Genomic DNA, 15,278 nt, shown 5'->3' on the forward strand with positions numbered 1-15,278 from the left:
TGTCATGCGGGTGGGGCAGCGCTCGGCTGCGTGGGCTCGGGTGGGGGCTCTCCAGCATGCGAGGGGCATCCAAAGTGGAGGGCTGGGCATCCAAAGTGGAGGGCTGGCCAGCAGAGGGAGGAGGCATCCCTCTGAAGGCACTGCGAGGTTCTCCGGCGGCTAGCATCCTCCCCCCCCCCCCCCGAGGCAGCACTGTGGGGTTCTCCGGCGGCTGGCATACCCCCCCCCCCGAAGTGGCACTGTGGGGTTCTTCTTCAGATGACCCACGGAGGGGGCAGACAGAGGAGATGGGGCTGCAGCACCCGCAACCCGACAGGTATAGACCCCGGGTTCTAGAACAAATCGTTGCTGTTGCCACTATTTTCTATGGGGAACTTTGTTTTGATAAATGAGCATTTTGGATTACGAGCATGCTCCTGGAAAGGATTATGCTCGTAATCCAAGGTACCACTGTATTTTATAGCCTAATACAACTTTATTATCTGAAGTATCTGTAGTGTGTAACTTATTTTGTATTGTATTTGTTGTAAAAAGAGAATAGTGCAGTTTTTCTGGAATACAGCAGATCACTGAATCCGAGACATGGTTTTACTGTAGTAAAATTCTGGACAAATATGATTATTTTGACTAGATAACCAAGAGTTAAATGTGGTATATGGTAGTGTGAATGTTTTTACCCTACTCCTGATTTCCACTGATATGTCATACTGAATGTTTAAAGATTCTGATCTTTAAACAAAATCTAATATTAGACAAAGGAGACCGGAGTAAACACATGAACAGTTGTTTTGGTTGTTTTTTTTTTATTATTACTTGGCTATGTAGAAAGAGGAGTGACCAGCAGGAAAAATGAGATAATAGTACCTGTGTACAACTGTATAAGATTCTGATGCAATCTTAGTTTACTATGGCACTCATTTTTGAAGCCCAAAAAAGTCCATCTGACTAAAACTTACAAATCATGATTTTGGAAAGGCAGAATTTGGACATTTTACACTTCAGTTTGTCCAATTAAAAAGGGGGGTGTTGGAAGTATGTTTTGGGTAGGACTAGGGAGGCCTCAAGGCATAAAAGAAGGGATGTTTTTGTCTGGGCCTGTTTTCAATCATATCCAGGGTACAAAAAGGTGCCTTGATTGAGTAGCTACGCACTGGAGGGATTAAAGCATTTTCTCCCTGTGGTTAGGGCCCCCCCCCACTCCCCTCAGAAGTAAAAATGACAGTGGACACCAGGCTGTATGACAGCTTTAGATATTATGGCCATTATTAATAGGGCAGCAAGCAAGTGTAAGGAGTAGCCTAGTGGTTAGTGCAGTCGGTCAATGAACATGCGGTGCAGCTAGCAGCAACCTCCACAAGAGTCAGTTTCACCCACATTGAAGCTTTGCAAGAGAAAGTTGAGGATATAGAACATGGGATCTGCAGAAATAATATTCTGGAGGAAGAGCAGGAGGAAAATAGTGAGAACAAATACAAGAAATTAGTCTTTCTTTCTTGCGGAGCCACATGCTGAGCTTAACTCTTACTGTGGAAGATATAAAGCTTGAGTGGGCTCATCGTTCCTTGGGCCTGCAAAAACAGAGTCTAACCCATGATATAACTTGTTTCACCTCTTACCCATTGAAGGAACAGATATTTTTCTCCTTCCTGGCAGCAGATAATATCACTTATAAGAATGTGGAGTTCACTTCATTTCAGAAAAGACAGGACTTTCAAGAAATTACCACTCTACTGCAGAGAGAGAATTCATTATAAATGGCTCTTTCCATTTGAAGACTCAGATGGGAAGCTCATGTGCATTTAAGACGAGTGGGTATCTGGAAGGAGCCAGAACCACCAGCATCTAAGCAGTTGGTATTGTATAAGCCCACACTGAGATGGAGACGAGTGCCGGATAAAAGTAACAAAACCAGCAGGCTGAAGCATCATTCTGCTGATTGAAAGAATTCATGAATACCCTTGTTCTGCTGAATTAGTGTTCCCATTGTGTTGATTTCCTTTTTATTCACATTCTGGTTCAGATATGGAGGACAGATTTGAGAGATACAGGGATAATATTTCTGATAGTTTGTGGATGTGCATTGCCAGACACTTTGCCAGTCCTTAGGTTGGGGTTGGGAGGGATGCATGGTGGAAACAGGGGGGGAGAGTGTGAAAGAAGATGCGTTTGAGTGTATGAATGGTAGTGGAGTGGTTGATACGAAGGTGTGATGGAATAGTCTTTCTGAAATGGGTGCCTCTATTCTTCTTGGATGTTTGATGTGTCATTTTGCTACACCTTCTTGACTTTTCTAAATGGCTTTAAATATTTATACATGGAACATCTGTGGTATTAATTCTTTGAAGAATATTTTGACTAATTTGAGGCAGAGAAACCCATTTAAGTGACTTGGAGCATTCTAAATTAAAGAGAGAGTTGATGGGGACATGAGTATTATTTGATGGTCCCAGTCCATTTACGCACTGGAGTGGCAATCTTAATAAAGTGATTCTCTTTGAGGAATATAGTTGTTATTGGGATGAGATGGGGAGATGGGATGTTTTTGCATTGCTCTCTATATGGCACTCCATATGTTTTGGTGTCATTGTATGCTCCCCATTATTATGATAGGAGTTTTTATACAGCACTGCTAAAAGTTTTGTTAAATCTACAAAAATGTACATTGATAGTAGGAGTGGACTTTAATGCAGTGGCGGATATTACTGTGGACAGTCGTACTATATCTATTGGTCATCGGGCAAAGACCCGTTTGGGAAAGGGGGAGAGGATGATATATTTTGTACTAGTTTGACCTTATTGGACATTAGGCAGGTGTTACATCTGAGAGACACAGAAATTACATATACTTCTAGAGCGCACCTATCAGAGAGTCGTCTGGATTATATATTACTCTTGGAAGAGGCCTTGCCTATGGTAGAGAAAACAAAAAAGCTCTGTGGAGCAACGATGATCCTGAAATGGACTTTAATTAAAATACAAAATTCCAAATGTACATCAAAACATTCCACAGAAAGATGAAATAATCCACATAAAAACCTATAGGACCTAGTCCGCTGATTGCATAGGACCCAACAAGGTCCGCGTTTCGACAAAATGTCTTCCTCAGGGGTCCCTAAGTGTCCTATGGTAATAAATACGTAGAAGAACTGAACTGTGAAAAGAGATGCTGCTAAATCCTTTGGCTTGCCTATGGTAGAGCATACAGAAATCCGATCATGCATTGGTTTGCCTGGCTCTCTGTATTCCCAGAAAGGTACTTCACTAGTGTGGAGGATGCCCAGGTTCTTGAGGGGTTGTACGATTTGAGAACTTCCTTATAAAGAAAAGGGAGGATTACTGTAAATATAATGCTTCCCATGTGGATACTTCATCACAAACAATTGGATAAACGTCATCTCCTTTTGCAGAAGCAACTCCGTCAGGCCTGTCAAGCTTTATGGGGGAATTTTACACAGGAGAATAGAGAGCAATGCAAACAATTACAACACTTGCTTAATACCCTAATACATCAATGCACTTTGAATATGATGAGATATGGGAGGCATAAATTTTTAAGTATGGTAACTGTATGAGAACGTGTCTGGTTGGTTCGAGCTGAAACAGGTTCCTGCTTTATTCCCCTGTTGTAGGATCCTGCTGGGCAGCCTTTAGTAAGCAATAAATTGATTAATGAATTCTGTATCGCTTGGTAGAAGGTATAGTCCTTACGAATGGGTTATATGCCTCACTTCTACTAGTAGGTAGAGACTGAGCACAAATTTGTATATCAGCAAACTTGTATATCAGCCCAGCAAATCAGTCTTCCTTAGTCTCCGTTAAAGTATGTGGTAAGACTAATTCAGCTCCCATCTTAGTACTGTTGGAATTTTGTTTTGGACTCCTGGGTTCCCCTTTTGTGCCGTATAGAGCTTAGGCGGGTCCTATTTGGGGATCCGTCCGACCTCGGGGGTGTTAAACTTGGCGGGTCTCGTGCTTGGTCCCTCCCCCCACCTTCCTCCACCTCCCCACATTTTTATAGCGGTGCCTCAGCCGGCGGCCTGGCCTCAGCCCTCCAGCTTTGAGAGCCGTGAAGTCTGTTCTGACTCAGTGAAAAAAAAAAAATCCTGAGGTGTGCCGGTCTAAAGGGCTCAATTCCCTTTAAAACTGCCATTTGTATTGGGTTTTTTCTCATCTATCCGGCCCTTTTATTACAGCTAGGGTGTTTTTCAGCACATTGAGCACTTTTAAGGGGAAAAAATACTTATTGTGCTCCAGACACGATGTACTCGCAGCCAGCCTGTGCAAGCGTTGTGCAGGCCGGAGCGGTGGAGGAATCTCGTTGGTTGCCGGCGGTCAGGGTACCCCACCACATGTACCTCGCAAAGGATCACTGCTGATACGGCTGAGGATTCCCTTTTCGTGTCGGTTGGGTCCTCGCCCTCAGCTTCAGGAAAGTCCCAGGCTTTTTAGACAGGACAGGCTGCAGGAGCTCCGATTTTGGCGGTTTCAGGTCCAATATTGATGGGAACCTCCTTCATTTCTGTTACATCAGGTGACCTTCCCCCTGTTCTGGAAATACAGGGGAAAGGTATGGCAGGGAGTCCCTTGGGGCCGTCGAGGGGTTTCCCCCCCTGAATTTATGTTAGCACTTTGTAAAGCTTATGTGCTGGCGGCTGGAGGTTCCGTGTCCACTCTGGGGGTCTCGGGGGGGGGGGGAGAGGTTGCCCTCGATGTCTTCCCCAGTGTGGCCCTATACAGCGGCAGGTTTGCTCCCCTCTACTTCTCTCTCATCCAAACCCCCGAGGGTCTCTTGGGATGACGATTTTTGCCCAGAGGAGCAAGATGTAATTGATGAGGACCTGGACCCTTGGGGAGATTTCCAGGATCCTCTTGGGGGGTCGGATTCCGTCAGCGAGGTGTTCGAGCACCCCCTTGCTGGTGAAGATATGTCTGTGGTGCGCATTTTTCAGCAGGAAGAGCTTCATGAGTTAATTCTTCAGGTTTCCTCAGTTTTGCACTTTGAGGACACCGTGTCAGAGCATCTGTGTACAGTGGACCCTTTGCTTAAGGGGATCCGTTCTGCTTCCTGCTCTTTTCCTATGCATCAGGATATTCGGGACATTATGCTCACACAGCGGCAGGTGCCAGAAGCTCCCTTTTGTTTTGCGCACTCCATGTCCCGCCTGTATCCCATTCCTGAAGGGGATGAGGACACTGAAGTCACCTGTGGTGGATGCGGTGGTTTCGGCCCTAAGAGGCATACCGTGCCGGTTGAGGGCGGTGCGGCCTTGAAGGACCCAGAGGAGCGTAAGTTGGAGTACCTCCTTAAACAGAGTTTTGATGTGACAGCTCTGGCGGTTCAAGCGGCGATGTGTGGTGGGCTGGTGGCTCGGGTGTGTTTTTGCTGGGTTGAGCATGTCCTTGACTGTAAAACTGAGGATTGAGAATTGCTCAAGCGTGAGGTGACAAAAGATTGAATTGGGTGCTTCTTATCTTTCAGATGCCATGTATGACCTCTTGCGAGCTTCTGCCAAGTTGTTGGGGTTTGTAATGGCAGCTTGCCATACCTTGTGGCTTCGCACTTGGTCAGCGGACTCGACAGAAAGATTCAGGTTTCAGGGCCCTATACTGCAGATGATTCAACTTTTATATCGGGATCTGTGGGCGCAGGTCTTGATCAATAATGTATCCATGCCATTTAGCATTTAGAAAGGCAGGTGACAGGGCTGTCCTTTTCCCCTTCCTTGTTTGTATTATGTACAGAACCCCTGGCTCAGAAATTTTTGCAAGATTGTACAGTGGTGGGCATTCCAATCCATCGCTTTGAATTCAAGGAGGCACTCTTTGCTGCTGATTTATTGGAGGCTTTTGCTAAACCACAAACTTTATTACCCAGAACTCTGGATATTATCAAGACTTTGGGCAGAACTATAAATAATGCTTCTAAAAACTTAAACCTTTCTTGTTTACCTAGTTTGTGTTATTCTTAAACCTGATTGGGGCATTTTACATGGAAAGATATCTTACAGCATAATGGGTTCTTTTTTTCTGTGTAGGTTGTTGGAACAACTGTTGGTTTCTCTGCAGTGGGGCAGACAACAAACTTACTATCCGAGTGGTCAACCTCACAGTACTACAGAGTTGGCAATGGCCAATTACAAGCTGGCTAAGGCTGTGAACTCTCACCTTCTTGGAAACATTGGCCCAAGCAGTCCAAAAAAACCTATGCAACCATTTGAGTTCTGTAATACCCCTGCTGAGAAAATGGCTGAAATGGTAAATGATCTATTCAACTTCTTAATGGCTTTTTTCTTGTAACATCTAATTACTTTTTCCTAGTAATATAAATATATAGAGTGGAACCTTGGTTTACGAGCATAATTCGTTCCAGAAGCATGCTCGTAAACCAAATTACTCGTATATCAAAGCGAGTTTCCCCATAGGAAGTAAGGGAAACTCGCTTGATTGGTTCTAAATCCCCCCTCCCCCGCCCGCGGCTATCGGCGCTGCTCCACCCCACCTCACCCCCGAAAGACACCCCCCACCACCACCGAGGCCACTGGTGCGCTTCCACATCCCCCCCACCCGCGAACTGGCATTGTTCCCCCCATGTTACAGACCGGGTTACTGTAGATGCAGCTGCTACACTTAATACGGCAAAGGATCTCCGATAAGTATAGCAGCCGCCAGTCACCCCTCCCCCCATATGATTTCAGAAGGGAGCCCAACCCCTCCTGCTGGTAGGCCCCCTGACGATTGCCAGCAGGAGGGTGCCCAGCCCCTCCTGCCGGAAGACGACCCTCCTCCGAACACTCCCCCCCCCCCCACTATCCTTAAAAAGTTGGACGGATGGAACTTCCCACTGGCAGACCCGCCTCCGTCGAAATGAGGCAGGCTCGCCCCTCTCCGGCCCATCCCACAGCATCCTAAGGCCTGATTGGTGCCTCCTATGGGCGGGGCCTTAGGTACAAGGGCCATTCAGGCCTTAGGATGCTGTGGGATGGGCTGGAGAGGGCCGGGCCCGCCTCATTTCAATGGAGGTGGGCTGGACGGTGGGAAGACCTGGCTGGCCAACTTTTTGAGGTTAATGTGGGAGGATCAAGAGGGGGTCATCTTCTGGCAAAAGGGGTTGAGCACTCTTCTGCTGGCGATCATGGGGGGTAGGGGCCTACCGGCAGGAGGGGTTAGGTGGGGGTTTTTCCTGCCTTGTTCGTTCAAGGGGAGGGGTGGGAGACTAGCAGCCGCGACCACTATACTAATCACTGCAGTGAGATCCCTTGCCGCGATAAGTATAGCGGCCACGTCTACTTGCAGTGTAGGCCAGCATTTTGCTGACCTATATTGTAAGCATCTCCCACTCTACTAGGGAGATGCATAGGGCTGCCTAGGTTCATCTAAGGCTACCACCTAGCCTTAGTCGGGCTTGTGGGCCTCCCTAGGCTCCCGGAGGCGCCTTCAATATCGGCGGCCTGCCTGGGAGCATTTTTTTTTTTTTTAAACGTGCTTCCCTATTGGCTGATTAGACAGTTGTAGGACACTTACAGCTGCCTACAATCGGGACGCAGTTTACAGAATCTGGGCCTAAATGCCCTTTGAAAGAGCCAGGTCTTAACTTTGTCTTGAACAGTTTTAATGAGAGTTCTCCTCTAATAAGTGAAGGCAAAGAATTCTGAGTTGCAGGTGTCATAAAGAAAAATGTACTATGGCATGTGTGTTTTAATTGAAAAGCATAGAGACCAGCTAAGACCAGTCGATGGTCAATAAGAGTTCTAAGAATTTGTCCTGGAGAATATGGTATATAGTAAGTGTTTGATAGATTGATTTTAAAAAATTAATAAATAAATAAATCTAGGCACGTGTTGATGGTTATGCCTAAAATGAACATGTACACTCACCCTGCTATACTAGCATTCTATAAAAGAATGTAAACAGTCTAAAATAATACCTAAATAAGAAACCTGGCTTTAATTCTGTCTCACAGCTATCTATTGAAAAGTAGTTCATTTTGAATTTAGGATTTTTTTTTGTCCTATCATAAGTGTAATCTGGGACTTGGAAAAACAAATGTACTAAAGGACAAAAAGTGTGATGATGGTTGGTATAGATCAGGGGTAGGCAATCCTTGAGAGCCATGGGCGGGTCAGGTTTTCAGGATATCTACAATGAATATGTATAAGATGGATTTGCATGCACTGCCTCCTTGAGATGCAAATCTATCTCATGCATATTTATTGTGGATATCCTGAAAACCTGACCTGCCTGTGGCTCTCGAGGATCGGAATTGCCTACCCCTGGTATAGATCATTTCACTCTTTCAAACTTAGGAGTAACTCATTGTCTTGAACCAATCCTTCAGTCAAAATGAAACACAATACTTGTAGTATTTAAACATTATGAAACAGGAAGGGGAACTAAAAGCAAAATATCATTTACATAAATTCTGAAACTACGTTAATAAACAAAACGCATAATGTGCCATAAAGGATGTAGATAAAAATTAATGGGGTCTTGTAAGGTGTGCTAACCGATTTAGCACGCGCTAATCGATTTAGCACACACTAAATGCTAAGGTGCCCATAGCATATAATGGGCGTCATAGCATTTAGCATGCGCTAAATTGATTAGCGCAAGCTAAATCGGCTAGCACACTTTAGTAAAAAAAACAAAACTAAAATACTACTACAGATTAAGATGATCCCTGAGGTAGCACTCTTGATAGAGAAATGCAATCTAAATAGTTTTGTCAATAATGGAAGGAATAAAGTAAAAACAGTTCAAGTGCATATATCTGTGGGATCTCTGACTTTCAGATAAAATCCAAATGGAGTAGTTAGACCAGTAATGGTAGTCTTCCCAATCTTTGGGATACACCCAACTGGTCATATTTTTATCCACAGTGAATATGTATGAAACAGATTTGAATGCAGTTGCCCCATTGTACGTAAATCTGTCTCTTGCATATTCATTGTAGATATACTGACAACCTTACTGATGGGATGCGTCCTTTGGACTGGTTTGACAACCATTGAGTTACACTATATACTATTCATGACTCATTGGTGCTTCTTTCATTTTTTTATTTACTAATCATTCCTCTGTGTGCCATAGACTTTTGCTGTGTTACAAAAAATTAACTGTGATAATCCTAAAAACCTGACTGGATAGGTGAGATTCCAGGAGAGGTTTGAGAAGCACTATTGTATGACATGGGATGATGGAATCGATTGTTCAGAAATCTTTAATATATTTTTTTCTTTTTAGGTATTGAAAGCGCTGGATCCGGTCAGCTGTACTGAAGCAACAGCTGAGCTTTCATTTTCAGAGTCTTCGCCATCTTGTTTTCTTTCTACAAACAAGAATATTTGCAGATTTCATCCTTACACCCAATATGAAAATATAACTTTCAACTGTTGCAATCACTGCCAGGGAGAATTATTAGCCCTTTGAAAAACATTTTTTATACAAATCTCATGTATTAGGGTGTATTAACCAACCATTTGTAGTGAAATACATTTCTCTTCCTCCCCATTTTATTTCAACTTATTCCTTATTGAAAGTTTGTGCAAGTTATTTATTGAAATCCAGTAATTTTTTTTCTTTTAAAAATGTCACCCTTTGATGGTGATGATGGTTGTTTAGATTCTAGATCTCTAGTTTCCTAAGAATATACCTTTTTGGAAATCTGAGACTTCTCCCTTAGCACCACTCAGTTGGTCAATAAGGGTCACTGTGGCATCCTTTATCAAGCAGTACATTTTTTCTATCACAGACCACTGCAGTAAAAGCTGCAACACTCAGAATTTCTCATAGAATTATTGCAAACCCTTACACAGCTTGATAAAAGGGGCCTGTATTAGCAGTCCCTCTCTTCTGTCCTTGAGACTGATGCAGCATGCCAGATCTCTTTAGGCCTTGTTGGACAGGAAATTTTAACTTGAATTTCCACAGCTATGAGAATGCCTAATTTTTTTTGGCATTTATTTTCCTTATGGAGATGAGAATAACTCTAGCCTCAATATATCCTTCTGCTACAGAGCTCATCAGATTTTTTTTTTTCCTTCAGCAAAAATAACCTTCAGAATGTTACCTTGTTTAAGGGAGTAATTTGTAAGATTATCTGTGACATCAGTGAACAGTGACACTGGGATAGAATCAATATTTTATTTCAGATGCTGCTGGATTAACCTGTTACATTTGAGCTGCTTAAGTGTAACTGATATAGGCGGGCTTTTACAAAGGTACGCTGCTAAGCTGCCCATAGAAATAGAATGGGTAGCTCAGTATTTAGCGTGCACTGCTTGGCTGTGCACCTAGGTAAAAGGACCCAATAGTTTGCTATTTTATTGCAAACTGAATGATACTGTTACATTAATATGAAAAAAATAAAGCTATATAAACTTTCTTTATTATGTGGAATTGTCTAAGTATGTTTTTTTTTACACAGGGATTTTAAAATAGCATGAATGCATGCATGTGTAAAAATTACAATTTTGTGATTGATGCTTAGGCATTCTGGGTGCACAATTTTTAGGAGTAGTCTAAATGAGATAAGAAGAGGAAGCAGATAAATTGGAAGAGTCTTTTAAACAGATATTTATTAAGGAGCTATACTTAAAATCAACAGTAACTTGACATGGCCATGTTTCACTCCCTCCAGGAGCTGCTTCAGGGGCCATAAGAACTATTAATAGTTACCATATTTATACACCAAGTAGGTATGTATTGATTATACCACATCCTTTTATTGATATATCTGCTTTTATATGGTTGTCCATATGTTTTAAATTTGACTTTAGTGCTCTTAACTTTATATGCTTGGTTTGTGGCAATATTTATTTATACAATTAATGGTTTTAGTCTTTGTATCTTTTGATTTCTTATGATGATATACTAACATTGTTTGTTTGTTTTTTATATATCCATTAACAGTTCCTATAATCCCTGATTCAGCCCCTGTAGGGGGCGAAACATGGCATGTCAGGCTATTGTTGATTTTTAAGTATGGTTCCTTAATAAATATCTATTTAAAGGACTCTTCCAACTGATCTGCTTCTTTTTTGTTTTTTTACCACATTGGATCTTGTAGACCAGATGCCCTGTTGTTTTGTTTTTTGTTTTTTTTGGAGTAGCCTAAATTACATCATTATTCATACAAAAATATTGCATTTTTATTACTTTCCTTTAAAACCTTAATAAATTGTAAAAATATTTTTTCTATTTGCAATGTTAACTTACATGTAAGTGCAGACACAGCAATATAGAAAAGCAATATAGAAAATTAAACAAAAATAATTTGACATTATATTGTCATATTTAGTTGATGCCAAACTTGAAGGCCAAACTTTTTTTTTTTTTTAATCTATGTTCCAAGGACTGAATTGACATGAGCAAAAAATCTCTGTTAGGTTACTTTGTGGGCACTTAAGAGATATATGCACAAACAAGTACACACAGAAATACATAAATACAGAGAGATTGGAAGGAATTTCTTGATCCATACTTTTCCTACTTGTTTGCTTGTAGTTTATAGCTACACTGAATCTTACTCAGATACTGGATGTTAACCACTGCTTAAAAAGGAACACTGCTCCCCTTATATAAGTACCATTCTTTACAAATAATAAATGTGGGGGAAAGTAGGGGAAGAACCCTTGCTGCCTCCCCTAATTTTTCTGTTATTGATTGTATTATACAAAGAGATAATGGGCCAGATTCACTAAAGATAGCGATTCAATCACTGTTGGCTGATTTCTGGCCGATTTTGAAACAGCGATTGATTCACTTTTTTTTTGCATGCAAATGATTTACAGATTTCGCTAACGGATCTCACCATGAGGATGGTTTTTCTGGTAGCTATTGCCTTGGCAAAAAAGGTGTTAGAACTTCAGGGTTTCTCAGGGAGCCCTTCCTCAGGTTTAGTGTCTCTGTGTCCTTCCTGCTGAAAGTTGTATTGGTATTTTGTATAAATCAGTAAGTCCAATTACCGGTATGTTTTGGTATTTTATATAAATCAGTAAGTCCAATTACCGGTAGTTTTGTCCATAGGAGGAAACAGCAGGATAAGAAATTGGCATTGCTGAATGTCAGGAGAATTCTTCTCTTACGAAGAGGTGACAAATCCCTCTTTGTCTATCCGTCCATCTGTTTTTGTATTGACAAGCCGTTGTCATCTGGAAAAAACAGCCTCCGATGCTACTATTTCCAGATGGATTTGCATAGCTATTGTACTCGTAAAACGTTACTATCTGAGTCGTCATCTAAATGCAAGTTTCAGTCCCCAATAATTAGTAATCTAGAAAACTGGGTTGTCATATAAGCAATGATTTCTAACAAAACAGAAGATGATTTAGACCAATTCACAGGGGGCCTACATAGCAAAAGAAAACCATCTAGAGCAGGGGGTGTCCAACCTTTTTGCTTCCCTGGTCCGCATTGGCCGAAAAAAATGTTTCTGGGGCCGCACAAATGCGCAAATACTGCATCACCCTCGACCGGAGCCGCACAAAATACTTCACAGGGCCGCGTGGCCCTCGGCCCGCAGGTTGGACACCCCTGATCTAGAGCTATGGCTTCCTTTATTCATCGGGCTTCATCTCGCAAGAAGCTTTTAAGTACAGTAATTCCAAATATATGGAACTTATTACTTGGAGTAATGAGGTCCAGAAACTAATGAAATCTTGGCTCCTCTCTAAATATCTTCAACTTAAAATTAATAATTGTCTTGTCTAATGAATTGTCATGTGTCAATAGGTAGTGTCTCCTTGACTTCCATGCTGTAAACCATCCAGAGCTATGGCTGGTGACAGTATACATAAATAACCTGTTTGTTTACACCAGCCACAGAGCTGATATAAATGCTCACACCTAGATTGGGAAAGTGTGTATGCAGATTATAGCCTTTTTATAATATGCGTGTATAACTGCACACTCACCCATACGCCACTCATGTGAGTGTTCATCCATAAACTACATGCTTCAGCACATACTGTATGTGCATGCTTTCAGAAAAACACTTTGCCAAGATTCTAGTCATTTACTATTACAGTATTAAATTTAACATTTCTATAGCGCTGGCAACCATATGCAACATATTTAAGAGACAGTAGAGCATACAATCTAAATTAAAAGACAGCAGGAAAAGAACATACACTTTTCCCTCCATATTTGCTGTGATATGGGATTAAAAGAACCGCAACTACAGAAAAACCGTGAATAACTTTTTCATATGTTATTCACTATTTTCTATTAAAAACCATCATGAATATAGTGAAACCGCGAATAACATGGTGGGAGACCTGGTCTGTGCCTGAAGGGGAGGCAGAATACGGTGAAGAAAGTGATCAGCGATTTTCTCTGTAAACGCTTGGAATCAGCGATTTCTCTATGCAAGCTAATGTAATTTGGGGGAAGGAGCCAGCAAGCTAAAACCATGAATAATCAAAACCGCGAATGCGGAGGGAGAAGTGTAATTGTCATACTGGGACAGACCAGAGGTCCATCAAGTTCAGTATCCTGTTTCCAGCAGTGGCCAACCCAGGTCCCAAGTACTTAGCTAGATCCCAAGTAATAAAACAGATTTTATGCTGCTTATCCTAGGAATAAGTAGTGGATTTCCCCAAGCCATCTCAATAATGGCCTATGAACTTCTCTTTTAGGAAATTATCCAAGCCTTTTTTAAAGCACACTAAGCTAACTGATTTCACCACATTCTCTGGGCAACAAATTCCAGAGTTTAATTACTTGTGTGAAGAAATTTTTGAAATTTTTTCTCCAGTTTGTTTTAAATCTATTACTTAGTAGCTTCATCGCATGCCCCCTTAGAAAACAGCTAAAAACCTATCTTTTCTCCAAATACCTGACTAGCTGGCTCATTCAAATATACGATTATGTTTAATGTTTATAATCCTTTGTAAACCGCGTGGAACTTTTGGTAACGTGGTCTATAAGTATAATGTTATGTTTTTGGAAAGAGTGAACAAACGTTTCACATCTAATTTTCCACTCCACTCAGTATTTTATAGACCTCTATCATATCACCCCTGAGCCGTTTGTTCTCCAAGCTGAAAAACCCTAGCCGCTTTAGCCTTTCCTTATAGGGAAGTCATCCCAAACCATTTATCATTTTCATCGCCCTTCTCTGTAACTTTTCTAATTCCGCTATATCTTTTTTGAGATACGGTGACTAGAACTGCACAAGTTTTTAAGTTGCAGCCATACCATAGAGTGATACAGCACAGTTACTTACCGTAACAGGTGTTATCCAGGGACAGCAGGCATATATTCTCACATGTGGGTGACGTCATCTACGGAGCCCCAGCGCGGACAGCTTTTCAAGCAAACTTGATTGAAGTTTCAAGTTTGCTACACTGCACCACGCATGTGCATGCCTTCTTGCCCACTAGAGGGCGCATCCCACCTCGTGGTCCTCAGTTCCATAATTAGCAAAGAAGCCATCCCCGGGGAGGTGGGCGGGTTGTGAGAATATATGCCTGCTGTCCCTGGATAACACCTGTTATGGTAAGTAACTGTGCTTTATCCCAGGACAAGCAGGCATGATATTCTCACATGTGGGTGACCTCCAAGCCAACCAAAAAAGGGCAGGTGGGAGGATGGCAATTTAGGAAAACAGATTACGTAACACCGACTGGCCAAACCGGCCGTCGTTTCTGGACAAAGTGTCCAGACAATAGTGGGAGGTGAACGTATGAACCGAAGACCAAGTGGCAGCTTTACATATGTCCTCCATAGGAGTGGATCGGAGGGAAGCAACCGAAGCTGCCATCGCCCGGACCTTATGCCCCGTGACTCGACCCGAGAGCGGGAGACCAGCCTGAGCGTAGCAAAAAGAAATACAAGCAGCCAACCAGTTGGACAAGGTGCGCTTAGAAACAGGGTGTCCTAAACGATTAGGATCAAAGGACAAAAACAATTGAGGAACCTTCCGATGAGACCTGGTCCGTTGGAGATAAAATGCCAACGCCCTCTTACAGTCAAGCGTGTGAAGCGCCGTCTCGCCAGGATGGGAGTGGGGCTTAGGAAAGAACACAGGAAGGACAATGGACTGATTGAGGTGGAAATCAGACACAACCTTAGGTAAAAATTTAGGATGGGTGCGGAGAACCACCTTGTCATGATGGAACACAGTGAAAGGCGGATCCGCCACCAAAGCTTGCAACTCACTAATCCGTCGAGCAGATGTGAGAGCAATCAGAAATACCACCTTCCAAGTAAGGAATTTCAGGAGAGACTTGTCGATAGGCTCAAAGGGGGGTTTCATCAGTTGAGCTAAGACAACATTT

The 15,278-nt window shown here is 42.3% G+C and overlaps 1 protein-coding gene across 2 annotated transcripts in view; it reads left to right on the plus strand.

The window, feature by feature from the left end:
• The window catches only part of BLZF1 (basic leucine zipper nuclear factor 1), a 38,016-nt gene extending 27,621 nt beyond the window's left edge, over positions 1 to 10,395 (plus strand). For both annotated transcript variants that reach the window (XM_033942039.1, XM_033942038.1), the window contains exons 6-7: positions 6,036 to 6,255; positions 9,241 to 10,395. In XM_033942039.1, coding sequence (XP_033797930.1) covers positions 6,036 to 6,255; positions 9,241 to 9,426 — 406 coding nt within the window. In that variant the 3' untranslated portion in view covers positions 9,427 to 10,395. The remainder of the gene's footprint in view (positions 1 to 6,035; positions 6,256 to 9,240) is intronic.
• The last annotated feature ends 4,883 nt before the right edge of the window (positions 10,396 to 15,278 follow it).

This window comes from Geotrypetes seraphini, chromosome 4 (assembly GCF_902459505.1).
Source record: "Geotrypetes seraphini chromosome 4, aGeoSer1.1, whole genome shotgun sequence".
NCBI lineage: Eukaryota > Metazoa > Chordata > Amphibia > Gymnophiona > Dermophiidae > Geotrypetes > Geotrypetes seraphini.